This window comes from Lemur catta, chromosome 9 (assembly GCF_020740605.2).
Source record: "Lemur catta isolate mLemCat1 chromosome 9, mLemCat1.pri, whole genome shotgun sequence".
NCBI classification, from domain to species: domain Eukaryota; kingdom Metazoa; phylum Chordata; class Mammalia; order Primates; family Lemuridae; genus Lemur; species Lemur catta.
Genome location: NC_059136.1, coordinates 63,228,310 through 63,246,852, shown reverse-complemented (window position 1 = coordinate 63,246,852; position 18,543 = coordinate 63,228,310). Strand labels below are relative to the sequence as shown.

Sequence of the window (18,543 nt, the reverse complement as noted above, 5' to 3'; positions counted from 1 at the left end):
ACCCAGTGGATCAGAGTGTGTGTCCTCACTTCATTTGGAGATCACTTTTTACAGGGATCTCTATTTGGTTTTCTGCAAGCTCTGAGGGTGAGAAAGTTTTTCCCTCTATTGGTTAAAACCAAGTTGTATGATAGACAGGCAGCCGGCTCCCTTTCTGATCTGCCCTCCAGGGGCCGCGGGTCTTTCTGCCTTACCTGACTTCTCCCAAGAGCTCCTGTGCTCTAGCCCTGGGTGTCAGCGTGCTGCCTGCAGCCCTCTCTGCTCCTCAGCATCTTTTTCTACTGGATACACTTGCCTTACAGTATCTCTGCCCCACCCTCTGCCAGTCAGTACTGACGCCACTGCTATTCCAGAATCTCAAAGGAAAAAAATTATATATAGAGAGAGATACTAGATTGTAAACATAAATCTTGTTTTCATGCAGAAAATCTGAAACATAGTGAATAGCAAAAATTAAACATTGAAATCATCCATGTGGGTCTGTCCTCCCAGATCACAGTTGTTGGAGCCAATCTCAGAAACAAAATACTGAAACGTTTTGATGTATGTCCTTCCAGCCCTTCCAGACTTTTTCTATGCATATAAATACACATACATCTATAATTCATTCTAGTTTTTTTTATATACCATTAGGCATTTGAAACGTACCAAACACATTTATCTGACACTGGATAAAACCAGAGACTGAAAGTGGCCTGGTTATACCAAAAGCTGAAATTTCAAGGTGATATGAAATTTTTCTAACCTAGTCATTCCTCTCTTCTGCAGAGCAGTTTTGAGTCTTTGAGTCTGTGTGCTCATGTGCTAAGGCAAAATGGAGACGTCTTTGCTCTGAAAAGACTATTGCAGGTAGTATAATCCAAAACTCCTGACAGGCATTCAGCATCTTTTTATACTTTCAATCTGGGAAGCTCAAAGCTTCCCAACGCAGTCTGTTGTATCCTTCCCACCTCCACGTTCTAATGTTAGGAAGTTTGTACTGAAAACAAAAGGGGTTGGTGCACCTGAGGTCCAGCAAAGACAGTGAGGAGCAGGGAAAAGCTAAAAAGAGACAGTAGACTTAGAAATGGGCAGTGAAGGGGAATAAAAGATGATTTTTATAAGCAAGGTTGAAAACCCTGAAGGATCTAGCTGCTGTGGAAAGGGAGGAATGAAGTGTTAGGAAGAGTCTGTGCCACTGGGTTTCCAGTAAATCACAAGATAATAAATGGCATTTCAGTGAGTGGGCTGCCAAGTTTTATCATTGTTTACTCCTTTGTATTTTGGGATATTGCCTGAATGTTTTCCTGATCACAGCAGGCATGGCCCAGAAACTCTCCTTTATAGGTCATTACAGCTTCCGTAAGATGACAGTGATTTTTTTTTGAAATGCCTATAGTTCAAGGGGAAAAAAAGCACACTTGAGTTTCATTGATTCAAAGAAGCAGAGGTGTGGATAATGATATCACTTATTTAGTATAAATCCGACTAATATTCCTGTCTAGGCTGAGGCTTAGCTGGGAGAAAGGACTTGAAATTTGAGAACTTTCAGGGAATGTGGAGGCCCTTCCTTTCAATGCTCAGTTTACTTCTGTGACCAATATGGACTCAGCATGTTTCCCTCAAGAATAAGGACCAGGCGAGCGCCATGGCAGTGCTGTTTGTGGCAGTAGAGTACAAAATCCCAACCCCAGGAATGATTGATCTCAGCAAAGAAAAAAACTAGGAAGGAAAGATTGACCAGTTTGCTTAGTTAAATATGAAAATTTCTATGTAGGAAAAAAAAAACACAATAAAAGTATAAATAAAACAGACAAGCAAAGGAAATAGTGTTTGCAAAATATGTCACAAAGGAATAGTGCCCATATATGTTATAAAACTTCTAAAAATTGATTTGAAATGAACAAGCCAATAGAAATGTAGGCTCCTCCATAGACACTGGAAGATGGGCTCTATCTTTCTTGATTACATTTCAAAGAGATGGCTCCCAGGTGCTTGAGAAAGTCATTCCTGGGCCAAAAGTGGGCAAGAGGCTTATTGAGCTCTTAAAAAGGTTAACATTGGCCCAGGAAGTGGCTCATGCCTGTAAACTAGCATTCTGGGAGGTGGAGGTAGGAAGATCTCTTGAGGCCAGGAGTTCGAGACCAGCCTAAGCAACAGCGAGACCTTATCTCTACAAAAAGTAGAAAAATTAGCCAGGCATAGTGGCACATGCCTGTAGTCCCAGCTACTTTGGAAGCTGAGGCAGGAGGATGGCTTGAGCTCAGGAGGTTGAGGTTGCTGTGAGCTATGATGATGCCACTGCATTCTACCCCGGGCAACAGAGTGAGACTCTGTCTAAAAATAAATAAATAAATTTAAATAAAAAGGTTAACATCCATCTCAGAGTGGGTGAGAAAGAAAGTAGTCACCCCATGACCAAGTGAGTTTGCTGTGAACTCTGCGTGGCCTATGGTGTTCTCAAGTCCTCTTACTTGAGGACTAGTTATTGTCTATCTTGAGAACATACATAGACTGGGTTGTATCTGCTTGACTAGTTAGAGGGCAAGACTTCCTTCTTCTTCACAATCTCTTCAGCAGATTGCCTGGATGTGCGTTACATTCTGGTTTAATGTTTACTCAACAATAAAACCATTTCCTTTCTGCTCTATTTTGTGGAGAGGTTTTCTGGGTTGGCAGGAAGTTTCATTTTTAGTTGTATTTCATCAACACAAGTCATTCCCTGAAAATGAGAAGTGCTCCAATTTCCTAGTCCCCATCTTTCTCCATTTGGAGAATCTTCAGGGAAGCCAAATAATCTCTAGAAGATTCCTTGGTGAGTGTTATGAGTTGTATTGTGTCCCCCCAAAAAAGATATGTTGGAGTGCTAAGCCCGGTTATTGTGGGCCCTAATCCAACATGACTGATGTCCCTATAAAATGGGGAAATTTGGACCTGGAGTCAGACGCACACGGAGCGAAGAGACGTGAAGGACACAGAGCAGGCAGCCGTCTACAGGACAAGGAGAGAGTCCTGGAACAGGTCCTTCCTTCACAGCCCTCAGAAAGAACCAACCCTGGTGACACCTTGATCTTGGACTTCCAGCTTTCAGAATTGTGTCACAATAAATTTCTGTTGTTTATGCCACTCAGTAGGATTTTTTTTTTATGGTACTTTGTTATGGCAGCCCAAGCAAACTAATACAGTGCGTATGGAGTCACAGCAAGGAGATAGTATTGCATGAATTAAATCTAAAATGGCACTGACTATCTGAGGCTTTTAACTCCCTGATAGGAATCCCTTTACCCTGAGAACAAGACTGATGTGTACCACCATGCACCACGTAACCTCCATTCCCATCCCGAAAGTGCTGGCGACACAGTGGCCCATCTTGGCTTTATGACTTCCTTTCTCTAGCTCCATGCAGTCCACTCCCAGGTCACCGCTCAATTACATGCAGATCTGAACCTTACTAAAAGTTCAGTGCAAAGCCACAACTATCAAAATAAATAGCACATTGACAAAGGGTTCGGACAGGTGCTGAGGGATGACAAGAAATTTTATTCTAAGGTCTGTCTGTCCTCAACCAAGATAACTTAGTTTGAGAGTCTTCAAATAAGTTAAAAATTTATAAAAATAAAAATATCTAACACATTTGAATGTGTTTGGGAGCACACTGTTAAATTTAGATTAACGTGTTTTATCAATGAAATTGAGTCACAGTGTTTTGGAACATGTAGCATTTGAGGGCAGGCCCAGGACTCCCACCATCCCATGCTGTGACCCTGTGAGGGGAGCAGCCCCGGGGACTCCTTTGAGCAGAGAGTCAGCCTCCTCTTCCCTCCAGGAAGGTGCAGCCCTGCACCTGAGCATGGCCTGGTCACGAGCTGTGGGCTCGATTCCAGCTCCCTTTTGTTCCCCCACTCTCAGGAGGTATTTGTGCTGTGCACAGCCCTACAGCCTGGGCCCAGGACACAGCCACTGGTATCTGTAGCGCAAGACTACAGGTTGTTCCACTTTTGCCGCAAATCCTGCTTGCAGTATTAGAATCATGGGAAGGGAAGGTCTCAAAATAGGTCAGCTTTTACTTCAAGGTTGTTCCACACTGGCCAAGCAGCTTTCTAAGCCAAGCTGCCCCTTTGTACTCTGTAGGCTCTTTGGGTATTTGAGGAGATTCCCCAGAACTAGCCTCTCCCTTTCTCTTCCTGGTCCTGTTCTCCTTTTACTTTGATCTCATTCCTCTTCAACTCCCAGCTCTCCCTTGCTTCTCTCCACAGCGGGTTCCTCTAAACTGGTGTAGGCTCACACACTTCCTAATTTAGGGCCTGAGGCTTTCTTCTGGGTACTAAGGCTTGACATACGAGCTGGGGCAGGAACTTTCCAGCCCTAGCCTCAGCCTACGCAATCCAAACCCAGCTCTGGGACACTCGGCCAGAGGACAGCACAGTCCCTGCCGGCCTCCCCCTTTCCCCTCTGCTCTCCAGAGTGGGGGACAGATGCACATCATGTCTGGGAGGACATGCAGTGGTGTAGAACTCCCAGGAACTCTGCCCGGTGGCAGGGCGTGTTGGCCATGTGCCCACCCTGTGAAGGTGGTGCAGCCCTGAGAGTTAAACAGTAGACAAAGACGGGCCCTTCTATTTTTCAAGCCCCCCTCTGTTAGCTCTGGCACGATTGCTACTGTGTTTTATTTTATCTTTTACATCAAATGGGTTGATATCTGCTTATTGTCCCAAAGTCTTTTTTTTTTTTTTTTTTTTTTGAGGCTAGGTCTTGCTCTGTCACCCAGGCTGGAGAGAAATGGCACAAACATAGCTCAGTGTAAACTCAAACTCCTGGGCTCAAGTTCAAGTGATAGCATCAGGCCCCAAAGTCTCATAACAGTGATATACTTTGATATTGGAAGGCTTTTTTCATATACATACATATACATATATATATATTTTTTTCCCCCTCACTTAATCCTTATAACATCTCCAGGAGGAAGGTATTTTTCTTCCATTTACAAATGAGCAACTGATGTTGGTGAAAGGAATTTATAACTTCAACCCAACCTGAGTTTGCTGGTTTAGTGAGTCATTGTTTTGAACTAAAATGCTGGTCTAAGACCACTGACAAAAACAAAAGCAAAAAGCAAAAAAAAAAAACCTCCCCAAAACCACACACATCACTGGCAACATAATTCCAGACATTTCATTTTAGCAGAAGATGTGTGTCAGGTTTTACCTTCTGAATTACAAAACTGACCTTTATGGAGGAAATATTTCAGGTTACTCAGGAAGATGCCATGTCCAAAGTCAATTTCAATTGTTTTTTCTAAATTATTATTATTTATTAAATGTCCAGTTCATTCTGGACAGAGGATCAAACAAAGAGCACATTTTCTCATAAGAAATTTGTTGCTTTGATGAACCAGCCACACAAATGGTGCTGGGTAGCCTATATGTGCAGCAGCTTATATCTGCCCAAATAAACAAGGCCAGGCAACATGTAAGTTGAGTAGAGCAGAGACTTTCACTCGTCTGCCTCAAATCCATTTCCTCTTTTCTTCCTTGGTAATGGGACACTTACTGTCCTGGTACATGATATTCTTAATATTCTGGCTATTCCAGAATAAAGGCTACCATTTCCAGCTACCCTTGCAGCCAGATATATTCATGTGACTAAGTTCTGGCCAATGAAATACAAATGGAGGTGCTATGGGCAGCTTCCAAGGAGTATCAGGGGTGGGGATGAACATGTATGCCCTTCTGGGCTCCTCCTCCCGCACACTGGCTGCACTTTGGATGGGATGGCCATGTTGGATGGCAAGAAGGCAAGATAAAAAGAGCCTGGGTCCTTGACAATCATGGTTTGGCCACATTAGCTGGGATACCCTTGTCTGAGTATCTTCCACATGAGTAAAAATTAAACTTCTATCTTCCTGAAATCTCTGTTATTTGGAGATTTTTGTTTTGTTTACATCCAAACCTATTCCTAATGAATACATCTTAGAAATCCATATGAATTGTGCTCCCATTGAGGAATAGAATTCTTTACGCAGTGTCTCCCGTTAAAATATTTATTTAAGGCTGCGTGACTTATGAACTAATGTTGTGAGTGGCTTATCCTAGTAGTCTTTAAGTTCCCAAAGGAATCATGTTTGTTTCTTCACACTTACTGAGTACCTACTCTGAAAGCATCTCCATACTAGATGCAAAGAGGTTAAGGGAGCGAAGGGCCTTGTTTTAGAGGCACCTACAGTCTACTTCTGGAAGCAGATGTGTAAATATTAAACTGTAGACTATAGTATACGCTATAATAGAGGTGTCAAAGTGACATCAAGACAGGTAAGAGAGTAATTAATTCTGCATGGAAAAGTCTAAAAAGTTTCACGGAAGTAGAACCATTTCTCCTGAATCTGGAGGGATAAGTAGGATTTCTAGAGGGAACCAAAGCAAAGTCACAAAATAAAGCGTCCAGCAAATAATCCTGTGTGATTAGAATGAATACAGCCGACAAGCCTGGAAAGGGGCCAGGAGTCACGTCCCATCGTCACTGATGCCTCCCTGAGGAAATGTGAGCCATCGGCAGTCTTGAGTCAGTGGAGTGGCACATCCAAGCGTGTGTCTTAACATAATGATGCGGACAGGGCCACGGCCCTTGAGTCAGGGTTGGGAAAGTGTCTTATTCATTTGTGTGCTCCTTGGGGCACCTTTGGCATCATTAAACCTTTACTCCTCCAAAGTAGAAGTTCTTAAATGTTTATGAAAATGAATGAAGGAATGACTATGTGAATGAAGGTATCAGTGTTGGATTTTTGAACGTATGACATATATGTGAAGTTTTCCAGGGCTGCCATAACGAAACACCACCGACTGGGTGGCTTAAATGACAGAAATTTATTTCTCACAGTTCTGGAGGCTGAGAAGTCTGAGATCAAGGTGCTGGGAAGGTAGGTTTCAAGCTGGGCCCTCTTCTTTTGGCTTGCGGGCCGCCGCCATCTGGCTGTGTGCTGACATGACCGCCTCTGTGTGTGGTGGAGGGGACAGGGTTCCTTCCTCTTATAAGGACAACAGTCTTATCAGATTAGGCCTCACTCTATGATTTCATTTAACTATAATAATTACCTCATCAAAGGCCCTGTCTCCAAATACGGTCATATTGGGGGTTAGGGCTTCAACATGTGAATTTGGGGACACAATCAGTCCATAATTGTACCATTCTGCATAATCTAAAAACAATTCAAATTAGCCCAGGCCCTCTCAGAGATTACGTTTTAAAATGGAAGACACTTATATAAACAACAAACACATGGATATAAAAGGTCAAACAACTCCAGGCTGGTGAGACTATTATAGGCAATAGAAGTTACTTCTCCCAGCTAGGATTGGGGTGAGTTGCCTAGAGCTTCACCCGCCTTTAGAAAGGCGCTCATTCTGAGCCATGCGAACACTCTCAGGGCCAGCATTTGCACCACCTGGGAGCGAGCACCTCTTCAAATGTTATGCCCTAGCTGCTTTACCCTTCCTAGTCCTGGCCCTGTTTCCAAATCTCCACAAAAAAACAATTTTGAAATTGTCTCAATTTGGGTTCCTGCAGAAGCAGACACTGAGGTAGAGATTTGAATCCAGGTGGTTTATTTGGGAGATGCAGGGACCACTGGCAGGGGAGTGGGAGATTGATGGAGAAGGAAAGGCAGCCAACAGTGTGTGAGTTATTAAAGCAGCTAGCTCCGTGAGTGGCTCGCTAGACCTTAACCTATGGGGAATTCATGGAGCTAAACACATGCCCCAGAATCAGACCACCTGAGGGAGAAGGGAGCTGGGGGGGACGGGTGCCACCACCTCTCATCAGTCTTTGTTGAGAGCTGCTCTGGTGGCTGTGGCACTTCTGGAGCAAAGGACGGGGCAAAATCCTCAGGTGCAGAGATGCAGATACTGAAATTTAGGCTCCAAGGGATAGGGAGGGGGGTGGGGTGGAGCCATTAACACTGGCTGCTACAGAAACAGAGCTTAGATATTATCAGAATGCCCTCCCCCTCCTCCAAAGCCTGGGCTCTTGGCCTGACCTACATCTGACCATTGGGTTGGCCCCAAGAACAGGACTTCAGTTGCCCTTGACTGTTGAGCCTGGAGCTAAAGAGGTTGATCCAAAGATGGTGCATTGAGGATAAGTTAAATGAAAGCCAGAAGGAAGAAGAACCTAGGGGCAATGTCAACAGGGTTGAGGCTGGGAAGTCCCAGAGAAGAGAAGGGTTGAAGCAGGCAGAGGATGGGAAATGAAGCCTGGAGCAAGTCCTGTACCAAAAGCGGGAAGTACAGCCACAGTGGCTTTGAAAGACTCTCCCATGGCCCTGGGCAGGGGCAGGGAGGGAGCAGAATGAGGACAAGGAACAAACACATGTCTGTGTGGGCAGAAAGGAACACAGGGAGTTCTGAGACCATGCAGTTTTAGGGCCCAGAGGATCTGAAAAATTGTATTCCTAAATTTCTTAAGTGACTAAAGCACCAACTTCTCCTGCTCGGGCTCACAAGTGAGGGATCTCACTGTGCCCTCCAATACCCCTCCTCGGGCCTCTCCTCCTGTCCCCAGCAGGAGATGGTAGAAGGCCTATGATGGGGAACATGGTTCTCTTCTCTCTCCCTCTCTACTCTGCCAAAGTCCACGAAGGAGCACTCTGGGGTCACTCTGCCCACTCTCTTGCCTCCCTTTCACTCCTTGTCTCTACCACTCATTCATTCATTTACATTCATTCAGCAAACCTTTGTTTGATTTTTTTTCTATATACCAGGCATTGTGCCTAGGTGCTGTGGATACAAAAAGAAGGCATATTCTTATATCCTTATGATGCACGCGGGCTGGAGGAAAGAAGCTTGCGTTGTATAGCACAGTGGTTAAGAGCCCAGGTTTAGGAGTCCAACTACCTGGCTTTGAACCTGGCTCTACTGCTTACTAATTGTGGCCTTGGGCCGGTTACTTTACCTCTCCCAGCTGCAATCTTCTCAGCATAATGGAGTTCTGCTCATAGTACTCACCACCAAAAGTCTGTATAAGGATTATAGGAAGGTAAAGCACTTGGCACAGAGCCTGGCAGCTGGTGAATAGTCAAAGACAGTGAGCAGTCACAGCTACTACCACAATGCTGTGGGACCAGAGCCAAATACGGGGTGCAAAAGAATGTTCTGGAACAGATGGGTGCATTACTTAACCTGGACTAGGGCGGGAAGTGATTTCAGGGAAGATTTGCTAGGACAGAAGAATGGCCTAAAATGAGTCTTGCAGTTTTAGCTTTGGATCCCAAAGACCTACCATGTAATAGGGACTTGAGTTATAAGTATTGAAATGCTGAGCACAGACAAAAACATATACAGAAGGATGGAGACAGAAAGCAGGATGGTGTAGACCCCATCATCACAGCTCATGCTCCTCTTTAACTGACCTGTCCGATGAACATTGTGATTCTCTTTCCCAGAAACTTTATGCCCTGTATTCCAGTAACAGCCAGCTGTCAACTACGGAATTGCTTTTGTAAGATAAGATTTTTTTCTTTTATTTTTGTCAAGTTTCATCCAGTTTCTATTTGGGCTTGGAAAGCCTTGGTTGATTGCAGAGACTGCTGTCTTCTCTCTTGCATTTTGTACCAGAGAAATTTCAAGAACTTATTCTGGTGCTTCTGGAATATTCATTCATAGCATTGTCTAATGTCAAGTTAACATTTTAGGGATGGTAGAATTTCTGAAAAATATTCTTTGATCTTTTGAATTAAAATTAAGTGCACGTTCAGGATTTTAAAAATGCAAGCTCTATCACTGTACCAGAGTGTGGAAAGACTTCATAGAGGAGTTATGCTTTTTATCGGAAGTTGGCAAAATAGGATGTTGAAATTAAAGCGCAGGCAAATGTATTTTGGCAGCTGATGATCTTAGGCCTGGTGAGTTTCTCATCATAACTCCCATTAAGCAAGAGGAGAAAAAGCCTGAGCGTAGGGTCTTTAGAATGAAACCACAGCAGGAGCAGCAAAGCTTGGTTTAATTATGTTAAAAGCAACACCGAGACTGGAGAAATGCTTTTAACGTTCCTGTTGCATAAAAATAGTTAGTCTTGATATTCTGCTGCTAAGCAGTTGGGGAAATGAGTGTTTCTATTGTGGCCAAAAGCCTGCTGATTTCTCTTATGACTCATCTCATGTCAGAATTCTAAAAGTTTGGCATGCGGAAGGGCGTGGAAGCCTCACATTCTCATTTCCACTTAACCCCTGTTGCTATAAAGTCAGGCTGCTCCTCAGGCTGAGTTTTGTGTGACGCTTCAATTCAGAGTATATTTTCTAGGCTGCTTTGATATTTGGGATAAGGAATGATTTTTCATCTCTAAATTTAGAAAAAAAATGTAGACATAATGTTTTATGCAAACAGCAGCAGAAACCACAGTGCACACCCTTCTTGCTCTCCACACTGCACTGATACAAATATCAGACCTTGGGAAGTTATTAATATTTCTGAGATTCATTTTTCTCATCTGTAAAATGGGAATAACATTATATCTGCCAGGCTGGTTTGTTGCAGGAGTTCAATGAGTGACTATATGTAAAAAGCTTAGCATAATGTCTGACACACGCTCATAGCTCAACAAACAGTAGCTGTTGTCTGTAGATGTTGATGCAATTAGTCTTTTTTTTTTTTTTTTTTTTTTTGAGACAGAGTCTTGCTCTGTTGCCCGGCTAGAGTGAGTGCCGTGGCGTCAGCCTAGCTCACAGCAACCTCAAACTCCTGGGCTTAAGCGATCCTACTGCCTCAGCCTCCTGAGTAGCTGGGACTACAGGCATGCGCCACCATGCCCTGCTAATTTTTTCTCTATATATTTTTAGTTGGCCAGATAATTTCTTTCTATTTTTTAGTAGAGACGGGGTCTCGCTCAGGCTGGTCTCGAACTCCTGACCTCAAGCGATCCACCTGCCTCAGCCTCCCAGAGTGCTAGGATTACAGGTGTGAGCCACCGCGCCCGGCCCTACAGTTAGTCTTATTAACAATGTAATAGGAAGATCATTGGCCTAGATATCAGAAAAGCTCAGTTTTATAAAAGTAACTACATAACCTATTGCTTAACCTATTTTGCTTACTTAATCTATTTTGAGCTGTAAGTTTCTCATCTTAAAAGGAGGAGTTTGGCCCAGATAACTTTCTAACTTTAGTATTTATGATTCTATGAATAAACTGGTCAGTATAGTGAAGGCCTCTCAGCCCCACCCTAAGTCCCTGCATCTTTCCTAAAATATTCTTCAACCACAAGCAGGTCTTGTGTCTGGTGTTTTGTGAAAACAGCTGAAGCTGCACACTGGCCAGGTCTGCGTGGGTGCAAAACAGCTCTGCAGAACCGGAGGAAAAGCCTTTTTGGGGGCAATGATTTCCAAAGCCAAGGACATTATGTCTACAAGTATCTTTTGGTACTAGCGGGTACACAGATAAAAACTCAGACTTGTCTCCAAGAGATACTGTTCCGTTGTGCGTAAGAGCTGAAGATCGATGGCTTTGTCCCACAGCCCTTGATGGAATTTAACCATTTTAACTTGAAAACAAAGAAGTTTTCACCAGGGAAATAAAGTCCTCTAGACTGGCTCCAGTAAAGGACAGGCAGCCATAACAGCACAATAATTATCTCTTGCATCTGCATGTCTTGTTGCCTCTACAAAGCTCTTCGTTATACATTATGCCATTTCATCTGCACGACAACCACATAAGGTGAGCAGGGCAGCTATGAAGATCCCAATTAAATAAAAGAATAAGGAAGCTGATCTTCAGAGAGGTTTGTGACTTGCTTGGGCTTGCACAGTTCATAAGGGTACGTGCTGTGCCAGAGATGCCCGGCTTGCTGGCTGCGCGGGGCGCCTGCACACCTCCCAACACTGCGTCTGAGCAGCAGCAAGCCCTCCTTCTCCACTGGCTTCCTTGAAAACGGCCAAACATTTCAACATTTCCATCACGTAAAACTAAGCAAAGAGAAGTTTTCAAAGAAGGGTCTACAAGGGCAGCTTCTTGAGCAAGCCTGCTGGGTGAACAGAAGGCATGAGGGAGGCTCTGCCCTCACTCTCCATCCAGAAGTTCCATTACAACCCTCCTCAACAAGGGCTGTTAAACTACAGTCACTCCAATGGGCACAAAAGTCACCCATAAAGGGTCACATTCAATTCAAAAGCATAGTTATTAAGGACGTTTTATGGAGAAACTTACCTGTTTATTGTAAAGGAAAAATAGAGCACGTCAGTGTTTTATTAATTGAATAAATCAAATGCTACAAGAACAAATTCAGGTTCATGATTCAGAAGAAAGATTATTCTTGGCCTATTCATAATTTTGGTTAGTCAGTCCTGCAGACAGAAGGCAGTGGCATAAGACTGGCCTCTCTCTGATTTTTCTTGCTTGGGTTTGAAAAAGAAAGAATCCCCTCATGGCTTCTCTCTGCCACTTTCCTGCAGGCATCCTGTCCACCCAGGGCTTTGTAATGGGAGGGCCCTGGCTGAGCGGTCCTGAGGGGTGTTGAGTGGGCACTCCCATCACTCACTCCAACAAGGGATGGCAAACAAGCAATGTTAGCTCTCGAGCCTTGGAGAGGCCAGACTGGATGACCCAGAAGGCCCTTCCAGCTGGAAAACCAGTGATGTCCTTTTCTTCTTCTGGAAATTAACCAGCTGAGAGTACCTAGATTGGTCCTTCTGCTTCCAGCAGGCACTAAATCTGCCAAATAAAGAGGGAGAAAGATGAAATTCCCAGAGACCCTCGGACCCGATTTTCCCCCTCACCTTGTCATGGGCAGGTCTACACCCATGATCCGTGTGCTGGGAGGGAGCCATGTCGTATTGGAATGGTACTCCCAAGGCTTAGGAGACATGGCAGGCAGTGAGGTTTGGGAACGGCAGAATCTCTGCTGAGCTCCGCCTCCTGTGGTTCCCACATGTTGCACCCTCCTGCTGGTGCCAGGCCTAAGAGTGTCCCAGAGGTGTGTAGAAATGTGCCTCTAAAGCCTGGTATATCTCCAAATCCATTTAACCAGCTTCCCAAAGGTTGGGATCATTTTATTTCAGCTCTAGAAGAAAGCCCTCAAACTGGCTTTTTTTCCACACTATTTTAATCTGCCAATCAGTGCAACAGTTCATTTATCAGAATCCAAAGGCATCTGAATAAGAAGCCTACAGACAAATTGGGAATGCACTCCTATTAGCCCTGGCCAGATTTAAAGGGAGTAATGGTCTCCACTTACCAAGAACCAGCTTTGCATGGGAGCAGGACTTTTGCTTTTCATCTTCTCCAAAACCCCATGAGACAGTGTTATTACTATTCCCACTTCACATTTGGGGAAAGAGACTCAGATGTGGCGGAATAATTAAGTGCATATATAGGCTGTAAAAGGGGAGCCCTGTGTAAGCCCAGGTTCCTGCCTGGAAGCAGCCTTGCCTCCAGACGGACTAGGAGGAAAGAGCTTCCGACTACAGAGAGATCTGGAACGTGGGACTAGCTCATCAGCGTGTCCGAGTGCTGCTTTGTTCAGTTCCCTACTCACTGCGCCCCGTCCACTCTGATCTATACCTCATGTTCTGTAAAAGCAGTATCTTCCCAATTTCTCTTCTATCTCCACATCAGGAAACATACAGGTCAAACTTGGAAAGCAGGAAAGTTAAAAAGACTCATGGAGGTTTCACGGGGCTCGGTATCAAAGCGCGTGTGTCGCGCACACCCCGGCCCCTCCCGTGGCCCCGCCACCGCGACATGAAGAGGGCGCGACCTCGCCGCACCGCCGCCTCCCGCCTCGCGGCTCGCGGCGTCCCGCTCCCGCTGCCTGGCTCGCCTGACCTTCCGTCCTCGCCGGGCCGGGCTCCCCGCGGCCGGCTGCGCTGGAACTTCCCTCCGCGAGTCCACTTCCCGTCCGGCTCTGCAGCGGCCCCTTTGGATGTCTGCGTCGCTTTCCCCCTCGGGGCTCGGCAGTGCCCACTGCGCCTGCTGGAATGGGTGTCAAATGAGGACAGACGCCAGGTCTTCTGCTAGACGCCTCCCTGGGGCCACCAGCTGCCCCTGCGCTGAGCACAGACACGCCAGCGCTCAGCCTTGAAGGCTCGCTCTGCATCCCGGCTCGGCCCCGTGGGCTGGCACTTCACTTCCTCAGTCTCAGTTTTGTTTTCCGTGTGATGGGTACAACAAGCCCTGCCTCCAAGGGTTGGGAGAAGTTAATGAGATAACGGCATAAACCACTTAGCGGGTGACAGCTACTGGAAAAGTTCTAGCTATTAATATTTTTATTATGTTGGGACTTGTTCTGCACCACTCATGTGACACAGGTTTTCCCTCATATTCACCCCTCCGCCATTTACATTTTTTAGACATACGTTACCTCAATCACCTTTACAAGTAGGTGTTATTACCCCAAACTAGAAGTAAGGAAACAGAGTCACAGGCAGGTTATGTAACTTTCCCAAGGTCACACCATTTGGAAGAAAAGCAACTGGGATTCATGAGTTCACCCTCTGACTCCAGGAGATGGTCACAGGACGCTTCCAGTGCCCTGAGCTTTGCTGGGGGCTGAGGCAGCTGAGGTGGTCAGACGTGGGCCTGAGGTGGGGCATGGCCAAATGGAGAAACTGGCAGGTAAAGGGACCATTGCAGAATAGCGGGATAAAGGTATTCCAATAGGCAGCCAGGGGCCTGGGGGCTCCCCCGGGTGGCAGGACTCCCCCAGGTAGCAGGACTCCAGAACTCGTGGTTTTTCCACCACCCCTGAGCTGAACACAACACAGGCTAGACTGTGTCCTGCTCCCATGCCAAGGGACACATGGGAGGAGAAAGGAACAATTCTGATACAAGGTAACACTCACGAAGACCATCTGAGAGTAGGTGGCCTTATTAGAGACAGATTTTGGAAGAAGGGACATAGGTAGAGAGGGGAGAAAAAGGCATGCCTAGGTGGGAGGACTAACATGAACAAAGGCAGTGTGGCTCAGGGACGTGGGATTCATGGTGGGCCAGAACATGGAGAGCCTAGAATGCCATGGTGAGCAGCTTGGGCCTTATTTTGAAGCCAAAAAGTGAGCCACCTAAAAGGTAGGTCAAGACTGAGGCTGTTCTGGGTGGCAGCATGTGCGTGGAGGCTGGACGGGAGGGAGGAGACTTTCAGGAAGGAAGACCAAGAAGGTCTATCATATCCATCAGGGTCAGTCTCGGTCACTATGACAGAGATGGTGGTGGTGGCATACGACTCTCAGGACTTAGATTAGATATGAAAAAGGATGGGAAGATGGAGGGTGGTCAGTTAGAGCTCTACTACTTTGACTAATCAAGCCAACACGCAGGGGAGGAGTATGGTAAATTATAGTTAACTTAAAAACAAAAATATCTGCTAGGCCTGAAACAGGAAGAGCAAGAACATGACTGTAGGTAGTATGCTGCCAAAAGAAGGAATGTGTCAATGGAAGGGAAACTGCCATTCCAGAAACAATTAAAAAGAAAATAAACACATATACAGAGAAGTTGGCAGCCCCAGGGGAAGGGGCTTCAGGACCCCCCAATTCAATTGTCTCATCACTGCAGTGAGTATATTTTGATCCAACTGTGGGTCTTGATGTCATTTGCCTCTCAATGCAAACTGATAAATGATGGCCTTGTGGTTTATACATCAGTCTTTCATGAGGTTGGTAAGTGTGAGCCATCCTTCAAGGTTGTGCTTTCATATGGAACTGATAATATTGAGTTTCTGGACATATAAAACTGAGAACCAGATCCTCTACCAAGGTGAATTTGTTTGTCTGTTTCCCATAAACTATCTGTTACTCTTTGAGATTTGACACAAGCCTCATTGTGTCAAATCCCTAGTTCCTGGAATGGTCTTTTGTACACAGTAAACGCTTAATACATTTTTTATAGAATTTATAGCTGTAATTCCAGTATTGCCACTGGCCTATTTTAGTTCTGCCCAATAGAAAAGTAATGTGAGCTACATGTATAATTTTCAATTTTCTAGTAGCCACATTTTAAAAAGTAAAAAGATTAGCAAAAGTAATTTGGGGAATATTTTTTTATGGTGAACTCTTGCCAATACCATGTAAAAAATTGGCACAAAATAGGCCAGGTGTGGTGGCTCATGCCTGTAATCCTAGCATTTTGGGAGGCTGAGGCAGGAGAATTGCTTGAGGCCAGGAATTCAAGACCACCCTGAGCAGCATAGAGAGATGCCATCTCTACAAAAAATAAAAAAAATTAGCTGGGTGTGGTGGCATGTGCCTATAGTCCCAGCTACTCAGAAGGCTGAGGCAGGATTGCTTGAGCACAGGAGTTCAAGATTGCAATAAGCTATGATGATGCCACTGTACTCCAGCCTGGGCGTCAGAGCAGGAGACCCTGTCTTAAAACAAAACAAAACCATCAAAAGACCTAAATGTAAGAGTTAATACTATAAAATCACTGAGAAGGAAACACAGGTATAAAGTTTCATGACCTTGGATTCGTTAACAGTTTATTAGATATGACACTAAAATGTAAGTAACAAAAGAAAAAATAGATATATTGGATTTCATCAAAATTAAAAACTTTTCTAAGCCACAGGATACTATCAAAGAAGTCAAACGACAACCCACAGGATGGGAGAAAATATTTATAAATTATATAACTAGAAAAGGTCTTGTATCCAGAATATATAAAGAACACTTACAAATAAACAATAAAAAGGCAAATAACCTAATTAAAAATGGGCAAAAGATTTGAGTAAATACTTTTTCAAAGAAGATATACCAATGGCTAATAAGCACATGAAAAGATGCTCAACATCAGGAGTAATTAAGGAAATGAAAATCAAAACCACATGAGATACCACTTCACATCCATTAGGATGGCTATAATTTAAAAATAAAATAAAAAAACAGAAAATAACAAGTCTTGATGAGAATGTAGAGAAGTTGGGATCCTCATACACTGTGAATGGGAATATAAGATGCTGTGGAAGACAGTTTGACAGTTCCTCAAAAAAACCTGTACATGAATGTTCACAGCAGCATTAGTCATAGTAGCCAAAATGTAGAAATAACCCAAATGTTAATCAACTGATGAACTGATAAACAAAATATGGTATATCTATGCAATGAAATATTATTTACCCATAAAGAAGAACGAAGTACTAATACATGTTACAACATGGATAAACCTCGAAAGCAATTTGTTAATCGAAAGAAGCAAGACACAACTGTCCACATCTTGTATGATTCCAGTTGTATGAAATATACAAAATAGGAAAATCTGTAGAGACAGAAAGTAGATCAGTGGTTGCTCATGGTTGCGGAGTGTGCAAAACTGGGAGTAACTGCTATCACGCGTGGGGTAGCATTCCATAGTGGTGATAGTTTTATAACTTTGTGGATATACTAAAAACCATTGAATTGTGCATTTTAAAATGGTGAATTTTATGTGAAATTTTATATTATGTGAATTATATCTCAGTAAAGAATACAGTAAAACCAATATGTCTAAAATATTATAGGTTGACTAGCCCTAATCTGAAAATCCCAAACCCCAAATGTTCCAAAATCTGAAACTTTTTGAGCACCAACATGATTCTCAAAGGAAATGCTCACTGAGGCATTTTGGATTTTGGATTTTTGGATTAGGGACGCTAAACTGGTATGTATAATATAAATATTCCAAAGTCAGAAAAAAATCCCATATCCGAAAAACTTCTGGTCCCAACTATTTTAAATAACAAATACTCAACCAGTATCATGTAAACAGTATAAAAAATTAATGAGGTAATTTACATTGATTTTTTTCCATGCCAAGTCTTTGAAATTTTGTGTATATTTTACACTTACAGCACATCTCAATTTGAATGTTACATTTTCTTCTGAAATACTGTATTTAGATTTCATAAAATTTTCAACAAAAAAGTAGACTCCCACACTTAAGTTGTCCCATGCATGCTTCAAAGTTTTCCAATGACAGAACTAAATATCAGTTTTTAAATTTTAGTTTGAATTAAAATTAAATAAAATTAAAATTTTGGCTCTTTAATTGCTCTAGACATATTTCAGGTGCTCAGTGGCCACATGTGGCTAGTGGCCACCATATTGAACAATGCAGGTATTTTTAAGGAGGACAACTAAGCCTATATTATTCTGTTATTATCATTCTCAACTGGTGTTTTTATCCACAGCACGATTCAATTATGATTGTTTCAGTCACTGTCCTATTTAAAGCAGAGCTATATTTGGAGAAAATAGTCTTTCAAGATTCCTCCTCCTTCTCTGGTCCTTTACTCTGGAAGCATTGGGTACCAAGGAGGCTTGTGTCAGCACCATGAAGGCGGGTTGCCCTCCAATATCCTTTCCCCATCTCTTTCTTAGTAACACACCTCTCTATTTATTTGGGGCAGCATTGTACCCAGCTGCAAGAATGACACAGTCTTGGCTAATGAAGTATTAGAGAAGCCTAACCCATCCACAGAAGAGGGGCTACTGGTCTGTGTACAACCTCCGGGTCCCCCCTGCCCTTTACAATGGTGATACAGCTGGTTCCATCTGGCCTTTGAAGGTGCACCAGTATCATCTGCCTGAGCACTGCGCCTTCTCCTCATCCCAAA

The 18,543-nt window shown here is 43.8% G+C and overlaps 1 protein-coding gene across 1 annotated transcript; it reads right to left on the bottom strand.

Annotated features, from left to right (window-relative positions):
* Positions 1 to 12,194: 12,194 nt before the first annotated feature.
* LOC123644591 lies at positions 12,195 to 14,061 on the bottom strand. The gene is made up of 2 exons (XM_045560767.1): positions 13,782 to 14,061; positions 12,195 to 12,668 (listed from the first exon to the last, which is right to left on the bottom strand). The coding sequence occupies exons 1-2, from the start codon at positions 14,050 to 14,052 to the stop codon at positions 12,292 to 12,294; spliced, it is 648 nt and encodes a 215-aa protein (XP_045416723.1). The 5' UTR covers positions 14,053 to 14,061; the 3' UTR covers positions 12,195 to 12,291.
* Positions 14,062 to 18,543: the final 4,482 nt, after the last annotated feature.